Source organism: Xenia sp. Carnegie-2017, unplaced genomic scaffold (genome assembly GCF_021976095.1).
Source record: "Xenia sp. Carnegie-2017 unplaced genomic scaffold, XeniaSp_v1 HiC_scaffold_13, whole genome shotgun sequence".
NCBI lineage: Eukaryota > Metazoa > Cnidaria > Anthozoa > Malacalcyonacea > Xeniidae > Xenia > Xenia sp. Carnegie-2017.
The window spans coordinates 8,772,451-8,792,890 of NW_025813436.1; the positions used below are offsets into that span (position 1 = coordinate 8,772,451).

The following is a 20,440-nucleotide window of genomic DNA, read 5'->3' on the forward strand; positions in this document are numbered from 1 at the left end:
AATTCGAATATGCGAGGTCGTATTAAATATTGTTCGAAAAATAAAATGTTTGAATGTCAAGTATGTATGTTAAATGTCAATTACTATGGAACTGCGATAAAAAATGATTTGTTCCAAGGTGAGAGCGTAAAGAATATGATAATTTTATACGCTGCCTAGCAAACAACAAAAGCAAATGGAATGAAATTACGATCAATGCGATATCTTATATTTCAGCGCTATTTTTCACCTCATTGGATACTTAAAGACTCAAATATTAACATTTATATAGTTAGCAGCAAAGCCAGCTTGTCTTTTACTCCAGTACAATGCATATATTTTCATAATTTATTCGCTAAAATTAAATTAATTTTCTAAAGAAATGAATAAGAATTTTGAAGCCCGGATAATAGACAAGCTCCCATGCAAACAGTTACACATCCATCCGTAAGAAACGATTTGTTTTCATTAAAAAGTGAAGGTACCTGTCTATTGTCAACATCTTTGCAGGTCGTTCTTCAATGCAGCTATCTAAAAGCTCCACGTTGACCTACAGTATTTCAACAAAATTAAACAAAATAAAATAGTAAACAACAGTTAGAATTTCACTGACAAAATGGACTTACACTACAAGTTCGCATTAATTGTTACCTTGAGTCTTCTGAATTGTATTAATACAAGCTTACTCCAGACAACTTTGGCTGGTAAAGGGAATGGAATATCAGAAAAGGACGAAGAAACAAACGTAGAAGTGGTTAGCGAAGAAAAAAAGTACAAAGAAAACGGACAAGACTTGAAAGAAACGGACGAGAACAAAGAAGCCGCTCACGACAAAACAGATAATGAAATTATTCTTGAAACTATTTATAAACCCAAAATATGTAAAAACAAGACAGCCGTGGGGAAGGTAGCTGTATTGCATTATACTGGGTCTATTCATGATGAAATATTTGACAGCACAATAGATCCTTTAAAAAAATACACGCCTTTCGAGTTTATAATAGGAACTGGGGCAGTAATTAAGGGATTTGAAAAAGGAATAAAGTCAATGTGTAAAGGTGAACAGAGAAAGATAATAATCCCACCAGAATTAGGCTACGGTGAAAAGGGAACTGGACTTATTCCAGGTAAGTTAACATAAAAGATATTTAAAGTTTGCAAATTCACATGTTTTAATAAGACGTGAGTAAAACACGTTGAATACATAGAAAAGAAACAGTTTTCCAAATTATTGAAATTGATTGATCAAGTATTATTTTTAATGTTAAACTCATCGTTTTGAAATCACTTTAAGTTGACATTTACTTGTTACGAAAAAAACAAAACAATTTTTTGCACCATTTTTTTCAAAATAAAATGTATCAAAGACAATACAAGCAATGGTACCTTACAACTGACAGCCTCATGGATCTTTTCATAATATATATATATATAATCCTGCCGTTTTAATCTCCCATATAGGAAATGCAACCATCACCTACGAGGTGCAACTTCTCGATGTACGAGATCCACCTCCGCAAGCTGACGTATTTACGGCCATGGACGAAGATGGAGATAAAAAGTTGTCACGTCACGAGGTAGGAGAGTACATGAAATTACAGGCCCAAATGCATTATGGAGCTCCGATGGATGATTATTATTGGAACAGTTATCATAATCAAATGGTCGATAATATCTTCGCACAAGATGATGATAATGAAGATGATCACATTTCACACGATGAATTCAGCGGGCCGAAACTGCATCACGAGGAACTATGACACCATAAAGCTAATTACCAAAAATTTAACATTCACACATTTATACATTTCTAGAAAAAGTTAACTTAAACAGAATAAATCTTGAAATTGAAAAAAATAAAGATATTGTTTAGAGTCCAAATATTTCTTCATGTATTTTTATGAAAACTATGATCTTCATCCGAGAGTATTATTTGAGTATTTATTGCACCAAAAAAGTGTTTGTTGATGATTGGTGCGTTTAAAGTAAACAGGCACATCATAGTTAATAGATAGATTTACTCTGTTTTGTCTGTCGATAAGATCATATTACATACATACATACTGTCGAGACAAAATGGCTAAACACTAAATTCTTGCAATTGGGTCTGCTGAGAGCATACATCTACTATTTGATCTGAGCTTTTAGTCTCAGCCTGAAATTTTCAACGCTCAAAGACAGTAATTAAAAGACCAAAATGAAATATGAAGAAATCCGAAAGGAAAGAACACAGTAGTAAAATACAGCGCGCGCAATGAAGGGACTCCTTATTTTAGGCAAGTCGTTTCAGGAAATGGTATTATGTCGTCATTGTATTTTTGTGTTTGTAAGTTTGCAATCTAAAGAGAAACCATGCAAAACATAACATTTTAATACGTTAAAAGAACAAATATTGATAGATTGACTAAAAAGAGCACATATCACAATTTGTACCCATAACAATCTGCATTTGTACATTTAACTGTACATCGAACAGTTTGAAACGGCCACCGACAATTAAAAAAGTGACATGTGCAATTAGCAATAGAACATGAACACCAGGATGTCAACTCATATCAAATATTACGCACCGACCAACTAAAAACGATTCAGTTATTTTGATTTTTAATACCACAAACACAACGAATATTTTACTCAAATGGCTGGTGACGTACGCACTATTTTTTAAGCCAAATTTCATTCAGTAATTCGTAACCGAAGAAAAGTAAGATTACATGACATAAAGCAAATAATAAGTTTCATAAAACAGACACAGTACATTTCGTGCATTTCTTTACGGAATAAAAGATAATTTACATAATTCGCGTGGGCGCTAAAGGTCAAAGCAAGTTAAGAATGTGTTTAAACTTCAATCTACTTTGTGTTTGATGCTGAGCTACATTATTTTTTATTTAAAAAATGTAGGTTTTTTGATCGTACTAGAAGCAGTCGTAAATAAATCAATTAAAGCGTTGACAAATGAAGATATTACAGCGAATTTGACAACAACCTCGATGAGAAAATTCACCCAAGACGCTTTCAAACCAACTACTTCGTCATATAAGATCACAAAAACAATTTTTGACAAGAAAAACCACATAAATAAAGGAAATGAACGTCACCATCGCATATCAAACTGGTTTGCCTGCATTGCACTAACGTCAAATATTGATAAAAGAACAAAAACCACAATTGTACACACATCACAAACCAAGTACGGAAACAATGAAAATGTTTTCCTACAAGTACATGATTTACTTCATCTATCGACATCTGCAAACAAGAATATCTCTAAACTATACTCAACATCCATAAGTAGGAAAACAAGAATTCAAGAATATTATGGAATTGCAAGTTCGATGGGCACTGAAACTTCAAAAGAAACACCTGCTACTAATGCATCATTCCGTGGTTCAACGTTACTGAAAAAATACGCTTATCATTTATCTACAATCCAAATTGCTTCCACCAGCACAAAAACTGAATTTTCCAGAGATGCAAATGGGTTCGAATCATATTCTGTCAAAGCCTACAAACATTCACCAACTAGTATATTTGATATAAGTGATATTTTTTCAAGAAATATTCTTCATACAAGTAAAACAATTTTAAAGACTACAAATTTAGCATCAGCATCAGTCTCTCCTTGCAGTTACTACATTATGAGAAATAATACCAACAGCACGAACATCAAAGAGAAAAGATCAATTTGGTTACAACATTTAAGTCCTACAAGCGTCTATCTATCTCCATCAAGCACATTAGGAATATTGGCAACTTCTAGCGTTAATTTTACAAGCGTCGGAGTGAGCGCATACCTAAAGCAATTTGATGGATATTCCTCCAATACAAAAGGAAACATAGCCAATTTTTCAGAGACTTTACTCAACACAAAGCAGCGTTCTGATAATTCAAGCAAGATGAAAGACGTCAGCATAAAAGCCTTCATACCCGAACTGAGATCATCCATGCCAACAATGGAGAGTTCCAGAAATGAACAAAGTATCAAAAAGATTACTTATAACACGGTAAATGTTTCTCAGAAAATTGTTTGAAATAGTTGGTGCACAAAACAATGACTTATTCAAACTTATCAAAATTGTGCATGTACGTTTTAAAGGTTTTAGTTCTGTGTAATCGGTGCCTAATTTAACGCATACGACATAATGAAGCAAAGCATAGGATAAAGCTTTTAGCATTGGTGCAGGCGATATTTTTCTTTTTTGGGGAAGGGAAACCCCAACTTCACTAGAACAGTACATTTTTCTGACTTTATTATATAAATATCTTAAAGTTATAAATGTACGTTTATATAAAGACATGATCTGTCTGAAAAATTTTGTAAATTTAACAGGTAACATATTCAACAAATGAATTCACGTTTCAAGCAGCAAGAACCTCAAAGCTCTTTTACACATCAACATTTCATACAACCCAAAGTATCCACAACTATCAAGATAAACCAAAGATACCCATGTATGTCCTCGCTATCTGCTTGCCTCTAGCTGCGTTGCTTGGTTTTGCCCTCGCGTTTATTTTCTTTAAAAGGAACAACGAAAACCATAAAGTGCGTTATTCTGTCACAGTGGAAATTTCCGAAAAGCCTGAAGGTTATGAAATGTACAGAATGTATAGCATCATTGATGTGAGTGCAGGAATTAATAAAGATTTTTTGAATGGATTAGAAAGCAGAAAGGGAAGTGTTGATATGGTTGAGAAACCTGATCAAAGCTTTCTTAAACAACGGGATAATCGTGTATGACTTATGTACACAGCACAAATAAACAGTAGATAGCATTGAGAGAGAAGATGGGCAAGAAGTCACGATCATTTCATCAATATTCATTTACGAAAATTTTAGAAAACTTTCCCGTGCCATTGTAAATTATATATCCAGTGAGACATAACACAAGAAACAAAACGATACAAAGTTTTATATAATTAACCATCTACAAGAACCAGATAGATTAATACTTTCAAAGCCTTAATTACATTACATATTTTTGAAAAAGTTATATATTTATGGGACGCAGTACTCAATCATACTTGTGGGATTCCGTACCGCCACGTCCAAATCCACCGGGTCCAAACAATGCAGCATAACAAGGTTTGTGACAATATGGTTTTCCTTCATGCTGGAATGGTAGTTGAAAATATTAAGTAGGTTCCTTTAAATACTGATCGTTCAGGCAGTGATAGCACCCACCCACCCACCCCTAACTCAAGTACTGAACTGGAGTAAATTTAATGGAGCTAGATTTTGCTGAAACATTACCTCAGCATGCCCACCAGAAGTGAGGGTTTTTTTACACTTTTCACATCTTAAGCAAGGCCTGTGCCAATCTTTCCCTAAAGATTGCACTTTCTCAGCTGAAATGAAAAGAACATTCTGCTGATTATACGTCACTAAATATATTACTATTGCCAACCATTCTTGGTCAATTAAGCATTTATAACAACCAAGCAATTGCTACCAAGTTAATAAACAAACATGACAGTTAATGGACAGGAACATCTTTTCATGTCATACTGATATAGCCATTAAAGAGATCGTAACAGGCAAAACTAAAAAAAGGTTTTGACCACAGTTTGTGGCTTCTTATGTACCAAAGTTAATCCTCGTTCTTAAAGTGTGTCTAGAACAATCGATGCAAATTAGTCAAAACTATCAAGAACATTGTTAAAATTCCAAATGACATGGATGTATAACTGCATAGAAATAAAACTTCACAAAAAGATTTGTTGATACAACATCCATAAATTTTCAAGCAAAGTATTATATTGCAAATTAATGTTTAAACTTGATCAAAAACACAAAACGTTAAACATACAATACAACAGACCAGAAAATATAAATCTCATGTTTCTAATATTTCAACATTTACTACAGTTTTGTATGAATATAATGTACTCACCAAAATAAACTTCTTTACCGCATCTAGGACACTTGGGCATATCGGAAATTTTCGTGATAAAGATAGGTAGTACCTCAAAACAAAGAACAGAACGCAATCTTCTGCTATGATTACAAAACCGTTTAATCAACGTTGACTCCCGTTTTGACTTTTTATTGTGGAAAAACGCTAAGTGCGGAGTCGGAGAGCGGAGTATTAAGTTTTGAATAAGCGCGCTTTTGTTGCGGCTTCATTAAAATTTTCAAAGGAAGTACTGTTGAACATTTCAATAATGTGAAAATGCCTCTGCGTTACATAAACAACAAAATACATTGTTTTAGACAGTACCTCAGGCTTGTTGTTTACAGCACCATAGGAATTTGTTACATTAAAGCTAAAATTTTTTTTTGAAAAATTACACTTATTTGGTAATATGTTATAGGTCAGTTTAAAGAGGGACTTCATATTTCCCCCTTTATACCCACAGTGTACCGAGTCATAATATTTGTGAACATTGCTTACACAGAAATAAATTTTTAGCTAATGTCAATTTTTTTCTAACATTCATTGTTCAAATTCCATAAGTCCCAATAGCATTTCATATGGAATAATATTATGTTAGTGAAATCCATATTTTAAAATCATCATTTTCCTTTCTTACATTGCAGTGAATAAACATCACTGATGAACTTTGAAAATAGAAGTAAAAAAGTAGGTACATGCAGCGAACAGGAATGCACAACATTTGTTATAATGCCAAAGATTTAACGTTAAAAAAGAAATGTTTAGAAAATCATTAACGTTGAAAATAAATACACCTTTCTTTATACAGGAATTGCACGACGCAAAGCACCATCATGCAGTTTAATATTTGAATTTATTGTATTAACGCCTTGTTTAACATGTAAAAGTTTTTAGAATTGATTTGTCACCGAGTTATTTTAAAGTGAACACCGTTTAAATGTACGCGTTGTGATATTCATTTCGCAAAGCTTCACAAAGGACGATCTCAGCCGAGTTTGGTGACGTTTTGCTAGCCGAAATAATTATAAATAATTAGAGTAAACATTTAAAATGTTCGAGATGTTTCATTGGGAAGTCTGCATACATAGTAAGCATAAAAATCATGCCACTTATTTCAACACAGCTAATTACATTGGCGAGAAATTTAATTTTACAAGTACATTATTATTTAGTTATCTTTTTGAGGTGTTTGGTTTTCCATAAAAATGTAATCAAAGGCATAATCCTCGGGTTGCTTTTTCATTTTCCTCGTTTCTGATAAAAACCGTTCACATTTCACAACCTAAAAAATAACTCAATTTAAGCTTCCAACACCAACAATAACGGCATCAATAACGATGACTTTGCATGTTATTTTACCTTAGATAAAAATTCCTTTACAATCAACAGGTATGTTGAGTTTGGAAACGTCATTAAAAAGGTTTTCCGCCGACAATACTTCAACACCAAATTTCTCAAAAAATGACGTAACATTTCTGCAATCCCGATATAAGAACTCTAAAGCGTGTGGATGCCTAGGTTCCACTGATTGACTCACATCAATGAAGTATAAATTATTCTCATGCCATAACATATTATATTCACTGAGATCTGCATGGATGAGATTGCATTTCTCGTACATTGTACACATCATCTAAAATAACAATATAAAATTCTTAATCCTAAAACCTATAGCACAACAATATGAAGGAAAAACAAAAAATCTTCACATAATGCATATGAAACTCTACCTCTTTACATTGCTCATATGCTTGTGTAGCCTGGCTGCTGGTCAATACAACATCTTTGAGTTTTGGTGCAGGCAATTGATTACTTCCAATAAAACTCATCACCAAAACTTGTTTTTTGAGTAGCACTACCTGAGGACAGCGTATACCAGCATGACACATTCTGAAACATGTATGGTAAACACTTACAAATGAATTGGTCACACAAGATAATTTTCTAGTAAAGTAAGATAATTTTCTAGTAAAGTAAAATAATTTTCTAGTAAAGTAAGATAATTTTTCAACCTGGAGAGGTTACACATTTCTTTCTCAGCCCAGAGCTTAATGGTTTTCCTTGGATTTTGTTTGCCTAAACGATCTTTGAATCTATGATCATCTTTAATGTAGCGATCTCTTGTCTTAAACTCATTTAAAGTAGTCTTGAAGACCTTGATCGCACACTCATGAGGAACTGTGGTATTCTCCATTCTACAAATCATTTACACACATATATTTAAAATATTACATCAGCAACTGCTCATAAAAACATTTTGTAAAAGTATATAAAAAAAACATACTTTCCGCCAAAAGCATGAAAGACACAAGCTTCCTTTCCTGTACTAATGCAACCATTAATTTCATCCAAAATCTCAGCATTGACCAACTTATACAGGAGCAACCTAGTTTTTGGATCTAAAGCTTGCTCCTTTAATGAAATAAAAAGCCATACGTAAGTCAAGTCCCTCCAAGGTAAAAATGTTACAAACTCTAAACTTGGCAAAGAAATGAAACAATGTCTAACATACATGAGTTGAATGTTCCTTCTTTTCATGTAAACGATAACTTAGTTTTTCTTCTTTTATTGAATGCTGCTTTAGACTGTTGTACACATTATTTGATATCTTTAGATCAAGTTCCTTAGAACCAACATCCCCAGCAGCAAAACTTGGTGGAAACTGTATATCACAAATAAATTATAAGAAAATAATTGCAGTAATATTTATACTGATGTTCTATGGATTATCTAATGTTATCTCTGAAAAAAGAAAAAAATATAGCCGTACGTAAGGTTGTCATTCAATGAAAACATAAAATCTTGGAGATATACAGTACCGACCTCGAGTAACATAACTTGACTCGCGAGTATCGAGTGGCGAGTGACTCGCGATGCAGTTGCGTGTGAGAGGTTTGCGAGTGGATAAAATATTTCGCTGTTTGCGAGTAAATCGAAATAAACCGGAAAAATTTCTTTCTCCGCAACTGCATCGCGAGTCACTCGCCCACTCGATACTCGCGAGTCAAGTTATGTTACTCGAGGTCGGTACTGTAGATGTCAAACATTAAGAAAAATTAGACCAAGTATGAAATAGCTTAGTTTTCTTTATATGTAAGGAGGCAAATACATCATTCAACACATAAAGAATTTGCTTATTGCATAGTAATCAAACTAATTATTTTAGCTAACCTTTTCTATATTCTTTGCATTTTTTCGACCACACACTTCAGCATCATGTTTTGTTGTAATATTTTTACCAGAACCACTACTTTGATACCTCTTTCGTCTACCTCCACCAGAAGATGATTTACCACCTGAAGCAATTATACAAAATCATTGTACAAAATCAACGATTAGCAAGATAACTAAACATCATCATGGAGAAATCAAACAAAAAGTCTACCATACATATACAAACACAATGTACAAGCAATGCTGTTATTTATTTATGTAGCCAGGTAACCTTGCACTCACAAGGAGCAATCAAACAAAAAGTCTACCATACATATACAAACACAATGTACAAGCAATGCTGTTATTTATTTATGTAGCCAGGTAACCTTGCACTCACAAGGAGCAATCAAACAAAAAGTCTACCATACATATACAAACACAATGTACAAGCAATGCTGTTATTTATTTATGTAGCCAGGTAACATTGCACTCACAAGGAGCAATCAAACAAAAAGTCTACCATACATATACAAACACAATGTACAAGCAATGCTGTTATTTATTTATGTAGCCAGGTAACCTTGCAGTCACAATACACATCTATGGTAGCTTTTATGGTAGGATATAGTAATATTCCATGATAAAAAAACAACTACCTCTACCAGAAAATTGTTTTTTCTTCTCATTTTTATCTTCATCATCATATTCCATGTCCTCATTTGATGATGATGATGAGTCACTTTCCAAGATGCCAGGATGAATTTTACGATAGTTGTCAAAACTTATTGACACTAAAATAAAAAAATCAACATTTAGCAACTAAATCACCATGCAAAACATGAAGTTTACTATTTTTAATGAATATGTAAAGTAAACATTACATCTTACCCTTGCTTGTTCCATTCATCCTATTTTCTTCTGCTTGCAAACATTTTTCATACTCTTCATCAAATTGTAATTGCAACATTTGTGCAAGCATCAGATCATTAGCAGTGTCTGAGTCATGCATGTCATTTACACAAACTATAACAAAGAACATAATTACAACCTACCAGCATAAAATCATTCATTAATATCCATTTAAAAATTTCCAAGGGAACATTAATAAAATGATATTGGTACAACAAAAAGCAACAAAACCTAATTTTCAATTTCTAATTTGATAAGAATTCACAATACTTACTTTCAACTGGCTTTTCAACTGTTTTATCATCCCACATTTGTATCTCAGTTTTGTCCATTTCTCTGGCTAATTCTTCATCCATAACTGTCATCAATGATGGAGCAGTTTCTCTGTTTGGGCAACCCCAAGGATTTTTAGGACTTCCACATTTTATAGAGCTTGTTAATACTGGACTTTCCATGTTGATAAATTATAATTGTTCTTTGATAATATACACGTATTTACACAAATAAATATTTAAAACTTTTCAACAAATGGTCTGACGATGTACAACGCAACACAAATTTGAATAGAAATGATTTTTCACGTTTTAAGATACTCTCACGACGCAGACCAACACGTAAAAGCAAACAGCTTTACAAAATAATGACATAAAATGACAAAAATAAATGAAGAGGAAATGGACGTTTGATGGTGCAATCGTGGTGCAATTTCCTGCTGACGATCGGTGTTTCCACATTGAATAATTAAAATTTCATTAGCAACATTTTGCATAAATAATAAATAATCATTAAGTTCAATGTAAATAATCTGTTACATTGGAAATAGTACTGTAAATTTTCCTTTTATTTACTGTCAGACAAAAATTAATGCATGTATTCTTAAACAAATACATTTAGATGTATTACAAATACATCTTTTTCATATCAAGTTTTTCTAACTCTTACGTGGAAAAAGGCGAACCGCTGTGCTCATAACCAATAACTTTGCATGCTTTCAAAATTTTAAACGTGATTAAATGATGAAAGAGACGATCGCAATTTGCAAAGCTATCAAAAAAATGATTGCCATTTGAAGTCAAATTCATTAAAAACTATAATAGTCTTGCATGGTGTGCTTTTAACTGCTTTCTAGCAAGAACACAAAAATGGCGCAAAAAAATTCCGGCTCGCCATGTCACAATGCAACAGAAATGAAAGATACTCGAAATTCATTTTCAAGTACAAGTAAATTCTTTTAGTTCAAATGAAATAACTCTTAAAAATGCCTTACTTGATATACCCTTCTTGTTTTCTTGTCACGTAGTTCGTTTTCATAATTGAGTGAATTCAGGGCAGCCAGATGAAGAATGTTGTTGAGTTTTACTTGCCTTGACAGGCTAAAAACACAGAAAATTCATTCAAACCGTTATCAAAACATTCTAAGCATGTTCTACAATGAAAACATTAAAAATATCTTGCACTAGAGACTAGAGCAACCGAAAGACCAACAAGCGTGAAGCGAGTTTACAAGAAAAATACAAAAATGAAACAAACACGCATGTAAACAATACCTCAGGTCAAACGGCTTCTCTAACAGCAAAATATCCTTTCTTTGACCTATTTTCAATTGACAAATATGCCTATATTATATAGTGGAAGAGAGAAAATTTTATTCCGCTACGAATTTTCGCACCTGTGTTGTCTTTTAAGACATTTATCCCTGAAACTATTTGAGGGGGTAACCCACTGTAATTTGATTGATGGATAAATAAAATCGGACGTCTAATGATCCTCCAGCATAAAGACTTTATTCCACAGGTCCATCGTCGAAGTGTCTAGCTTGAACGAGAATTTTAGCCATGACAACCTTACACAGTTCGAAGACCACATCAAACTATTTCACACGACAAAAAAACATAGAGAAAACTCGAATTTTCAATATAGAATTTTTATTACTATATTACGGCTTCTACCATGTTGTACAATAAATTATACCCGCTTGGTAATACATTTTATAAGGACTATCATGGAAACTGCCATAGTTTATACCAAGTTGGTTACATAGCATCATGGTATACAGCAATGGAATATAGTTAAGTTGGTTACATAGTACAACTACGATGAAAACAAGTAGAAATAGTACAAGGTTGGTTACAAAGCAGGACTACCATGCTATACAACCATAGAATGAACGACGTTGTTTTTTAGCATACGAGGTAGCGCAACCATACACACAACATCACAAGGTGTCCCAAATACACGTATAAAATGAATTGTTGTAGAGAGCGACAGGAAGACTATGGATTAAGTCGGCTGGAAATGTAAACAAGAAAATTTTGAGTTTTCACGTGAGTGTTAGTTTTGGATACCATGTATATCTTTGCACATGTCTAGTCAGGATGGTTATATGAAAGGAAAATACGACAGCCATATCAACTTGTATGAAACCAAGGAATATCCAAAACAATATCTTCATACAAAATTACCATCAGTTGTTCTGACCAACACTATATAATATATAAAATAAACGTCACGAGAAATACTCGAGACTTTTTTTCACAGGAAAACAGGATTGTTGTACGATGAAAAATGTCCATGCATACTCGACGTTTAACCAGTTACATCTTTCTGAAAGGTCAGTTTACTGAAATGTTCACCCTATGCAAAATAGTTTGATATCGTGATAAGAAAGTGACGATGACTAAAAACTACATGACTTTAAAATGAAGATTTTTGTAAATGTATGATATAAAAAATTATCTGAAAAAAGGATATAACCTTTAAATGGCTTTTTCTTTTGACATGAATTTCTTCCCATTAAATGTAAAGAATTGTCTAGTCTCTTCATTCGCAATACATTTTCTGCATTGGTATCTCTTTCATCACCACGAGTTACACAAACACTGAAAACACAGTAATCTTTTTTTTATACAAGATATATTTTTTACTGAAATAGGCTGAAAAAAAAATGAGGATAAATTTCTTCGATATGAAAAATACAAAGTAACACGAAAACAGCTGAACAAACAAAGAAAAAGTATAAATCAACTTATACCTGTAACGAGCGACAACTTTATCGTTCAGGAGTGATGAACAAAGAGAATTTTCTTTTTTCTCAGACCTTTTTTCGGACTTTCTCGGATTTGCATATAAACCTCTAACAAAGACGTCATTGGCATTTGGATCTGTAGTCCATCCCTTAATTATGTGTTTGTAAATATGTTCACCACGTTTGTTCATTGTAGGGGAATGTTCTTCATTTTTCAAAACTCCTGTGGACAAAGGCGGTGTTGGGAAAGAATCAACACGTGAACAAACACGTGTTGTAGAGTATTTCATTTTCACGTGTTTATGTACGTTGTCGCTGTTTATCTGCTCGACTTTTGATCGTAAATTTTTGGGTATTCTCTGAAAGCATTAAAGCGTTTGCAATTCACAACGTTCGAATGAATGAAAAGCAAGAATATTTTCTTAAGTGGAGTTTGATAATATACCTGATCATAGTTTTGAATAAACTTCTTGTATCGTAGATAGTCTTTCATCTCTTTCATTTTCTCACGTTCAGTAATTCCCATTAGTTTCATTCTCTTTTTGAACTCGTAATCAAGTAAAGCTTGATACTGCTGTTGAACCTGAGGAGAAATACAAAGAAATACAAAAAATATTTGATACACTCAGCCAAATGGTCAATAAATAAAGAAAACTTATTTCTTTTGCTAGAGAAAGAGCCCTACTTGTTTCCAAACATAATTTAAAAAGCACTTTACTATATGATACTAGACTTGATTAAATTTTCCCCTTGCAACCAAAAATACAATTTTGCAAATATTCAACCTCAATCAAACGCTCATCAACCTTTCTATTTACCTGTGATTTCAAACGAGACAACGAGTATATACGTGCAATGCCCCACAAATATTGTTTCTGCCCCATAGATAACTGGCTCGAAAGAAGATGTGGATTTTTCTCAACAAATGCTGGCAGATAAACGGGTTTTCCATTGCGTAATGGACAAAGGGAACTTTCCAACGATAAGCTTTTTGAACGTTTTGATGATCTTGAAGACTTGTCGTGTCCAGCGGCATTATCTACATAGTCGCCCATGTAGATATGCGAGGGAGTGCAAACGAGATTAGGAGAAATGTCTGCCTTTGGCGGAAATCTTAAACGTTTTTAAATATAGACTGAATAAACAATGTTAATGTTATGGTGTGAAGAACATGCTTCGGTTGTTAGGGTCTTGTGACAAACAATGTCAAACTGCATGATTTAGCTGTAGTCAAAGTTATAATTTTACAAGAATCTAGAAAAAATCTGCACAATGTTTTTAGACGAAGAAACTAGCGCTCACATCGTATACCTTGTTTATCGTACAAAAGTATAGGAGAGAAACAAACTGTTACAAGCACAGGAAACCTGGACCTCAAGAAAACGAAAAAATAATACAATGACTATTTCATGTTTATGTTGCTTAAATTTAAAGAAAACAGTGAACTACAGGTAGCAACCTAAATATTTCATCACTCTATCACCCAGTCTGCATGAAAGTTACTTATTTTGGCAATCATAACCATCATATTTATCAAATCAAAGCATATCTTGTTTCTGATTTTGTAAAACGTGCAACAGATAATGAAGTTGGTCTCTTGTTCACCTTGTTGTACTAAGGGGATAAGAGGACGATCTCGACTGACAACGATACTGTAAAGAATTTATTGTCAATGTCAAATGAGGAGTATAGATGAGTCAAGAAGGATATGTAAGTATGTCATAAATACAAAGCAATTTAACCTACTAGGAACCTTCTCAGAGATCCTACTGTAATTCATCTAGGATCATTTCAATAATCCCCTGGAAACAACAGTAGTTTTCTGTTTATTAAAAGTCATTGTCAAAATGCTTTTAAAGAGCGCTAACTCATATCTTTAAAAATTAATTCATCGATTAGGAAGGCGTATTACAACTAGTGCCACCATTTACAACACGCAACATAACACAAAGCTATTTCTTTAAGGTTCCTTATTTTACCTTTGCCAGTGAAGAATTATCAACACGAGGTAAAAGATTTCACAATTTCTTCAATCCGTGGTCACCTAAATTTGCAATACTCTCATCACTGACGCTCCGGGAAGATAGACTGCAAATTAAATTATCATTACATAAAATTAATTCTGTCCATTTTTCCTTATCAAGTATTCGTCACCAGAAATGCTGATTTCAAAACAGCGATTTTTTACAAGACGTAATATTGTTCAAAACGAGTGCAACGCTATGCATAGAAAAGCTATAAACGTAAAGAAAAAGAGAATAACAAAACATACTATGAAATAGACTGGCGTCGCCGCGAGCTTAACCCAAAACAACTTCACCATCAACTGTATCATCAAATCACAACTGCAGTTCAATCACCTACAGTAAAACCATTTAATCTTCTTACCTTGCCGGAGTTATCTTTCATTGCCAACACTTTATCTACAATCACAGCTTTTGAGAATTTGGCAGCTACTTTTAAGTGTGAAATTCTATATCACTTATTATAATCAGCCCTAAACAAAGGCGTTACCATGGGCACAAGTAATGAGGTTGGATACCTCCATGGCGAATAAAACTGAGGAAAGACAGTACAAACAGGTACACACACTTACCTGTGGCTATTCTGCAACGAAAAGTTCAGAAACAATATCTAACGTGACAAAAATTCTAAAAAATTTCCCACGAAATTTATCAAAAATGTTGTTTGAAAGACAGTCTTACACACTAAGTTAAGGGCAATATGAGTAGCTTGTCAAAATTCTATTTCTTGATTTCACTTTTAAAGTCGCTTTTACAATTTATTATGAATCAATGAGACAAACTTAGTGAAAAAGAGCAATTTGTTTCTACCTAAGTAACGGAAAATCAAACAGCAAAATTAAACATTGTCAAGAAGCGTGTATTCTATATTTGAAACTTCACAGAAACAATCTATTTTTAGGTAAAAACTACATATTTTTCTCGAAAGGCAACTATCTGAAAAAAGTATTTGAATCGAATCGAATTTTCGTTGATCTGACCAGTTCACATGCAATCTTACCGTTGGTGATGGGAAAGATCTTTTTTGCGAGTAAAGTTGATTATCTTAGCAAAGAGGCGTGAATAATCACTGTCAATAAAATCAAATCCAACTAAAGCCTATTCTTGGACACAGCAACTCAAGCCTACGACTTACGCACATTGTTCAAACATCAATCATCAAGTTTAAGTAAAATCAGGTAAACATTGCATCAATTTCACATAGATTTAAAAGAACTCTCGATTTTTGGGTTAGCAATAAGTCTCTAACGATCGACGTTGCATATTCCAGGAACAGAATTTCAATGTTGATCGTTTCCAATGTAAACAAAGAAACGGTAAATTCTAAAAAAGTGTATGTTCTACTATAAATGTACAAGAGCGTTAATATATGACCGACTGGTTACAGACAAAAAAAGATAGGGAAAAAAAACTGAGGAAAAATTCATTTCACACGAAAATGGGTTAGAGTGAAACAATAAATTAATGAACGCGAGCTAACAAACAAAAGCTGCATTTATCATTGGAACAGTACATACTTCTTCTCGAGTGAAATAAAAGTTTTAGCATCCTGCATTCATTTTTTATGTGACTCACAAAGCATGGGTAGCATTTGCTAAGCACGTGTCGTACGGCAAGTGTTTTACCATAAAAATTGTCCAAATGTTACGCACGTGACTTTCATCGAGCGTACGGATGGTAACGAGCACTTGAAGCAGCTCCCATCCCGGCACCGTATCCTCGTCCAGCTACTTCTAGGAATAAACAGAAAAAAACAATCAAAATCATAAAGATTAAAAATGCATACCAAAACAGAAGCGAGGTTAACATCTCACCATAAGTATGGAATTAATTATTTCACGTAAAGACGAGATGAAAGAAATGTGGTGTGAAATTTAACACTTTCCTAAAATCTCATAAAATAACATTGGTTGCATCCATGGTAATATCAAGTGTCAGGTCAATAGAATGATATGATGAATGAAAGAATACACTTTTTTTTTACTTTATTGAACTGGAATATGAGGGAGAAAATTCTCGAAATAAAAACTTTCTTGGAAATTCCGCCGTGGTAGCAATTTCTAAACCGTTATAACACACTTCCGCCAAATAATGTTCACGGTCTTACCTCGCTACACGGTAACCAAAGTTTAGGGCCCAGTACCTCCCTATCATGACGTCACCAGTGCACACGTGGCCACTCCCTGTTGCCAAGCAACCACACGCCACGTGACCAATATATTGTAATGTCGTGTGTCGTACCGTATTCGTACGACCGTGATTTAAATAAAGTATTTATTACGGAGGCTCCATTTCTCAGACATCGAAAATTCAAGAAAAACTCTACGAATATTCAATATTGTGTGCGTAAAATACAATGAGTATTTGTACAATTGCATTGAATACGTTTCATTAAACGAAACCAATTTAATTATTTCACAAATTTCTGGAATTAGAAATAATTGCTGAGTGCATTTCTACGAAATAACGTGTATAACAAAATATAAATACATTTATATACAAGTCGATTCAAGTTGTTTTTGAATTAAAAATTATTTTTACCACCTTTTAGGCAAAGTAAAGTTAAATTGTATGGTATATGTACAATTTTCGACATGATTTTTTCTCCGTATCGAAAACGGAATATATAAATAATTCAATTATAAATAAGAAGAAAAGTTAAGTAATATTTACGGCTATCTATTATACGGCAAGTAAGGGTCGTACGAAACGGTTTGGATGAAACGTCCTTTTTCGAAAAGAAACAAATCAATCAATGAACTTCTCAAAGTAACAAAATAGAGCTCGCTTTAAGTGTTCTAATTAACAAAGTAGAGCTCGCTTTAAGTGTTCTAATTAACAAAATAGAACTCGCTTTAAGTGTTCTATAATTAACAAAATAGAGCTCGCTTTAACTGTTCTAATTAACAAAATAAAGCCGTTAATAGAGGGAAACAAATGCATTCTCAACAACTACCGAAAGTTATGCCTTAACTAATTAAACTCATTTTACAGATGAAATAGATAATTATTGTATAAAATAATGGTCTAGGCCAGGTAAAAATGTATTTTCAACTTAAATAATCAAGAAAATTAATGAAAAACAACTCCGGATTTCTGTATTCAAAACCATGAAAATTTTTAATTTAAAGTTTTAAACACAACCAAACTTAATTATGAACCTTTGATTACGGAACCGTAGCACAGCTCTCCTAGATATGTTTAGTGAAACACTGAAAAACATTTCATACAACTGGCTAAGACAGGCCATCTTGTTGGGCACAAACAAACATTTTACCTGCCCGAAAAACTTATCCTTTAAACAATGAATTAAATAGAAAAAGTTAAAAACGGTCATAATTAAGAAAAAATTGCAAAATAACTCACCCGGATATCTGACAGTGGCATAGGTTTGGGCTGGTTGTACTTCATAACCTGTTACACCTGCATAATGAGAGGCTGTAACAGCTCCAGGTTGAGAGTAACTTGCAGGATAACTAAGGGCATATGCTGATGCTGTTGCATCTTGATGTTGGTACAAAACTGTTGGTGTTTGATAATGACCATAGCTTGCAGCTGGAACACCATAACCAAAGGAAGCACCAACCATTCCTCTACCCACACCACGAAAACCACCCATTTCTTGTGCTTTCTTTGCTGCTTGTTGTTCTTTAGAAAGAGCAGGTTTGACCTCGACCTTACCAAGAAAGAAACCCTTTTAGTACTTTCATTCATAATAAATATGACATGCCCTAACATTGTGGGGAGTGTACTTACTACTACACTACACCGACTATTGTTTAAATAATAAATAGTGTATATGGAGGCTACATAGTGTAGCTACATACAGTAAGGTTTACCTTGATACCATCAGCTAGATCATGATATTGTTTCTGCAAAACTCTATCAACTGTGTCTTCACTATCAAACTCCACAAAACAAAACCCACGTCGACGATTTGTTTCCTTTCTTTGACTAAGTCAATATCAATGACCTGGAGGAGAAAAAATAAATGACTCTTTGAGCTCAACTTAAAAACAAAAACAAAACATATGCAAACAAATGAGGAATTAAAACTGTTGATGACACTTACCGTGCCATATTGAGAAAAATAATTTCTTACAATTTCATCAGGAGTATCAGGCTTCAAACCACCAACAAATATTTTTTTTGTTTTCATGTTGCCAATGGCCTGTAAAGCATGAGATGATTACTGGTGTTGTTGTACACTGTCAACACAGTTTTGATGAAGTTTGTTACAAACAAAATATTGTCCATTTGTCGGGAACACAGCAATATGTAACTGACAAAAAGTATAAAATCACATATACACACTTTTTTGTTATTTGGTATGATCTTATATAAATGCCAAGCAAAAAATAGTTTTACATTGGTTTCACAAAAAAGGAGATTGTTCTTATTCATAATAAAGAATTAAGTATTGATACCTTTCCTCCTTGTGGCGCAGCTTTTTGGATCAACCTTTAAAATAAAAATATACAATGATGCATTTTTACTTAAAATGCAAACTAATGCTACAAAAATGGGAAGATGAGAGAACATTAACTTTTACTTTGTGGTTGAGATGTGCTCTGTACAAAATTTAACATTCATTGCACATATGTTAGCTTCACACTAAATACCTTCTTTCCATCGATAACATGAGGACCTTCATCTAATACCTAACAAATAATTTACAAATAAACACTATATACCAAGTAATCAAAACAAAACAAAAAGTAAAAACACAAACCTTCTGTGCACTACTAGGATCTTTAAATTGCACAAACCCAAATCCTCTATAAAATTATAAAAAAATGTAAAATATAGAGAAATAATGTAGAGACATACTTTTGTGTAAAGAATGTGCAGTGTAAATCAACGATAATGAAGTAATAGAGCACTCAATATCAATAAAGACACAGCAAGATAATAATGCAAAAGTGTAATATCAAGACACTTTTGCTACAGCTTTATGATTGTCACACAGTGTCATGTATCTATGTCGCTACACTTTGTTATGATCAGTTAAACACTGCTGAACAAATATATGTTTACATTACATTATCACAATGTTACATATTAGTCATGGGATTTTGCAATTATCATTATACATTCTGAGATTTTGGAATGTTGGCTACAGTGAAATATTGCCAGTAGTTATTGATATATGGTATTAGCAATTTGCTTTGGGTTTCAATTACAGTCATAACAAATAAGTTTTAACAAAAAGTATACAGCAATCTTTATTCAAATCACAAAAATATGCTCCACCAACAAAATCAAATAACAAAAGATATATTGGTTCTGGACTAAGCACATATCAAAGGATTAAAGGAAACTGTTGGATTTAAATTAAGCATAAAAAACATGTTTCCAATTTAGATTAGAGAAGCATAAATTACAAAATAGTTGATAAAAATTGATGATTAACAAATGTTTGTAATTTATCTTAATTTTAACAAATGATT

The 20,440-nt window shown here is 33.1% G+C and overlaps 5 protein-coding genes across 7 annotated transcripts in view; 3 read left to right on the forward strand and 2 right to left on the reverse strand.

Annotated features, from left to right (window-relative positions):
* The first annotated feature begins 475 nt into the window (after positions 1-475).
* On the forward strand, positions 476-1,860 carry LOC124457688 (peptidyl-prolyl cis-trans isomerase FKBP14-like). Its single transcript, XM_047007897.1, has 2 exons — positions 476-1,106; positions 1,441-1,860. Exons 1-2 carry the CDS (start codon positions 596-598, stop codon positions 1,737-1,739), a joined length of 810 nt encoding a protein of 269 aa, XP_046863853.1. The 5' UTR covers positions 476-595; the 3' UTR covers positions 1,740-1,860.
* Positions 1,861-3,366: 1,506 nt separating this feature from the next.
* The window catches only part of LOC124457596 (zinc finger protein 503-like), a 28,840-nt gene continuing 11,766 nt past the window's right edge, over positions 3,367-20,440 (forward strand). The window contains exons 1-2 of the mRNA XM_047007822.1: positions 3,367-3,376; positions 17,542-17,551. Of these exons, the coding sequence (XP_046863778.1) occupies position 17,551 (1 nt within the window). The 5' untranslated portion in view covers positions 3,367-3,376; positions 17,542-17,550. The remainder of the gene's footprint in view (positions 3,377-17,541; positions 17,552-20,440) is intronic.
* LOC124457700 lies at positions 3,383-4,969 on the forward strand. Its single transcript, XM_047007903.1, has 2 exons — positions 3,383-3,986; positions 4,313-4,969. The coding sequence occupies exons 1-2, from the start codon at positions 3,621-3,623 to the stop codon at positions 4,718-4,720; spliced, it is 774 nt and encodes a 257-aa protein (XP_046863859.1). The 5' UTR covers positions 3,383-3,620; the 3' UTR covers positions 4,721-4,969.
* Positions 6,921-10,578, reverse strand: LOC124457611 (serine/threonine-protein kinase RIO3-like). Of its 2 annotated transcripts, none has more exons than XM_047007836.1 (10): positions 10,216-10,578; positions 9,921-10,055; positions 9,695-9,823; positions 9,048-9,172; positions 8,389-8,538; positions 8,161-8,288; positions 7,889-8,071; positions 7,607-7,766; positions 7,236-7,509; positions 6,921-7,158 (listed from the first exon to the last, which is right to left on the reverse strand). In XM_047007836.1, exons 1-9 carry the CDS (start codon positions 10,394-10,396, stop codon positions 7,237-7,239), a joined length of 1,464 nt encoding a protein of 487 aa, XP_046863792.1. In that variant the 5' UTR covers positions 10,397-10,578; the 3' UTR covers positions 6,921-7,158; position 7,236. The 2 variants fall into 2 exon arrangements, with proteins under 2 accessions (XP_046863792.1, XP_046863791.1); XM_047007835.1 differs by having other exon boundaries at positions 9,689-9,823.
* LOC124457671 lies at positions 11,850-15,178 on the reverse strand. Of its 2 annotated transcripts, none has more exons than XM_047007884.1 (6): positions 14,946-15,178; positions 13,785-14,079; positions 13,412-13,549; positions 12,973-13,325; positions 12,696-12,820; positions 11,850-12,424 (listed from the first exon to the last, which is right to left on the reverse strand). In XM_047007884.1, exons 2-6 carry the CDS (start codon positions 14,019-14,021, stop codon positions 12,390-12,392), a joined length of 888 nt encoding a protein of 295 aa, XP_046863840.1. In that variant the 5' UTR covers positions 14,022-14,079; positions 14,946-15,178; the 3' UTR covers positions 11,850-12,389. The 2 variants fall into 2 exon arrangements, with proteins under 2 accessions (XP_046863840.1, XP_046863843.1); XM_047007887.1 differs by lacking the exon at positions 14,946-15,178 and adding an exon at positions 14,278-14,935.

What these genes read in the sequence shown, in the direction of transcription:
- LOC124457688 (XM_047007897.1), top strand. Translation starts at nt 596, where the DNA reads ATGGACTTACACTACAAGTTCGCATTAATTGTTACCTTGAGTCTTCTG. An exon ending in GGGAACTGGACTTATTCCAG is followed by an intron (nt 1,107 to 1,440) that starts GTAAGTTAACAT and finishes TCTCCCATATAG; the next exon opens with GAAATGCAACCATCACCTAC.
- LOC124457700 (XM_047007903.1), top strand. Translation starts at nt 3,621, where the DNA reads ATGAGAAATAATACCAACAGCACGAACATCAAAGAGAAAAGATCAATT. An exon ending in AAAAGATTACTTATAACACG is followed by an intron (nt 3,987 to 4,312) that starts GTAAATGTTTCT and finishes TAAATTTAACAG; the next exon opens with GTAACATATTCAACAAATGA.
- LOC124457611 (XM_047007835.1), bottom strand. Translation starts at nt 10,396, where the DNA reads ATGGAAAGTCCAGTATTAACAAGCTCTATAAAATGTGGAAGTCCTAAA. An exon ending in AAAACAATTTTCTGGTAGAG is followed by an intron (nt 9,173 to 9,688) that starts GTAGTTGTTTTT and finishes TAATTGCTTCAG; the next exon opens with GTGGTAAATCATCTTCTGGT. An exon ending in GAAATGTGTAACCTCTCCAG is followed by an intron (nt 7,767 to 7,888) that starts GTTGAAAAATTA and finishes TACATGTTTCAG; the next exon opens with AATGTGTCATGCTGGTATAC.
- LOC124457671 (XM_047007884.1), bottom strand. Translation starts at nt 14,021, where the DNA reads ATGGGCGACTATGTAGATAATGCCGCTGGACACGACAAGTCTTCAAGA. An exon ending in TGTCTCGTTTGAAATCACAG is followed by an intron (nt 13,550 to 13,784) that starts GTAAATAGAAAG and finishes ATTTCTCCTCAG; the next exon opens with GTTCAACAGCAGTATCAAGC. An exon ending in AAAGTTGTCGCTCGTTACAG is followed by an intron (nt 12,821 to 12,972) that starts GTATAAGTTGAT and finishes CTGTGTTTTCAG; the next exon opens with TGTTTGTGTAACTCGTGGTG.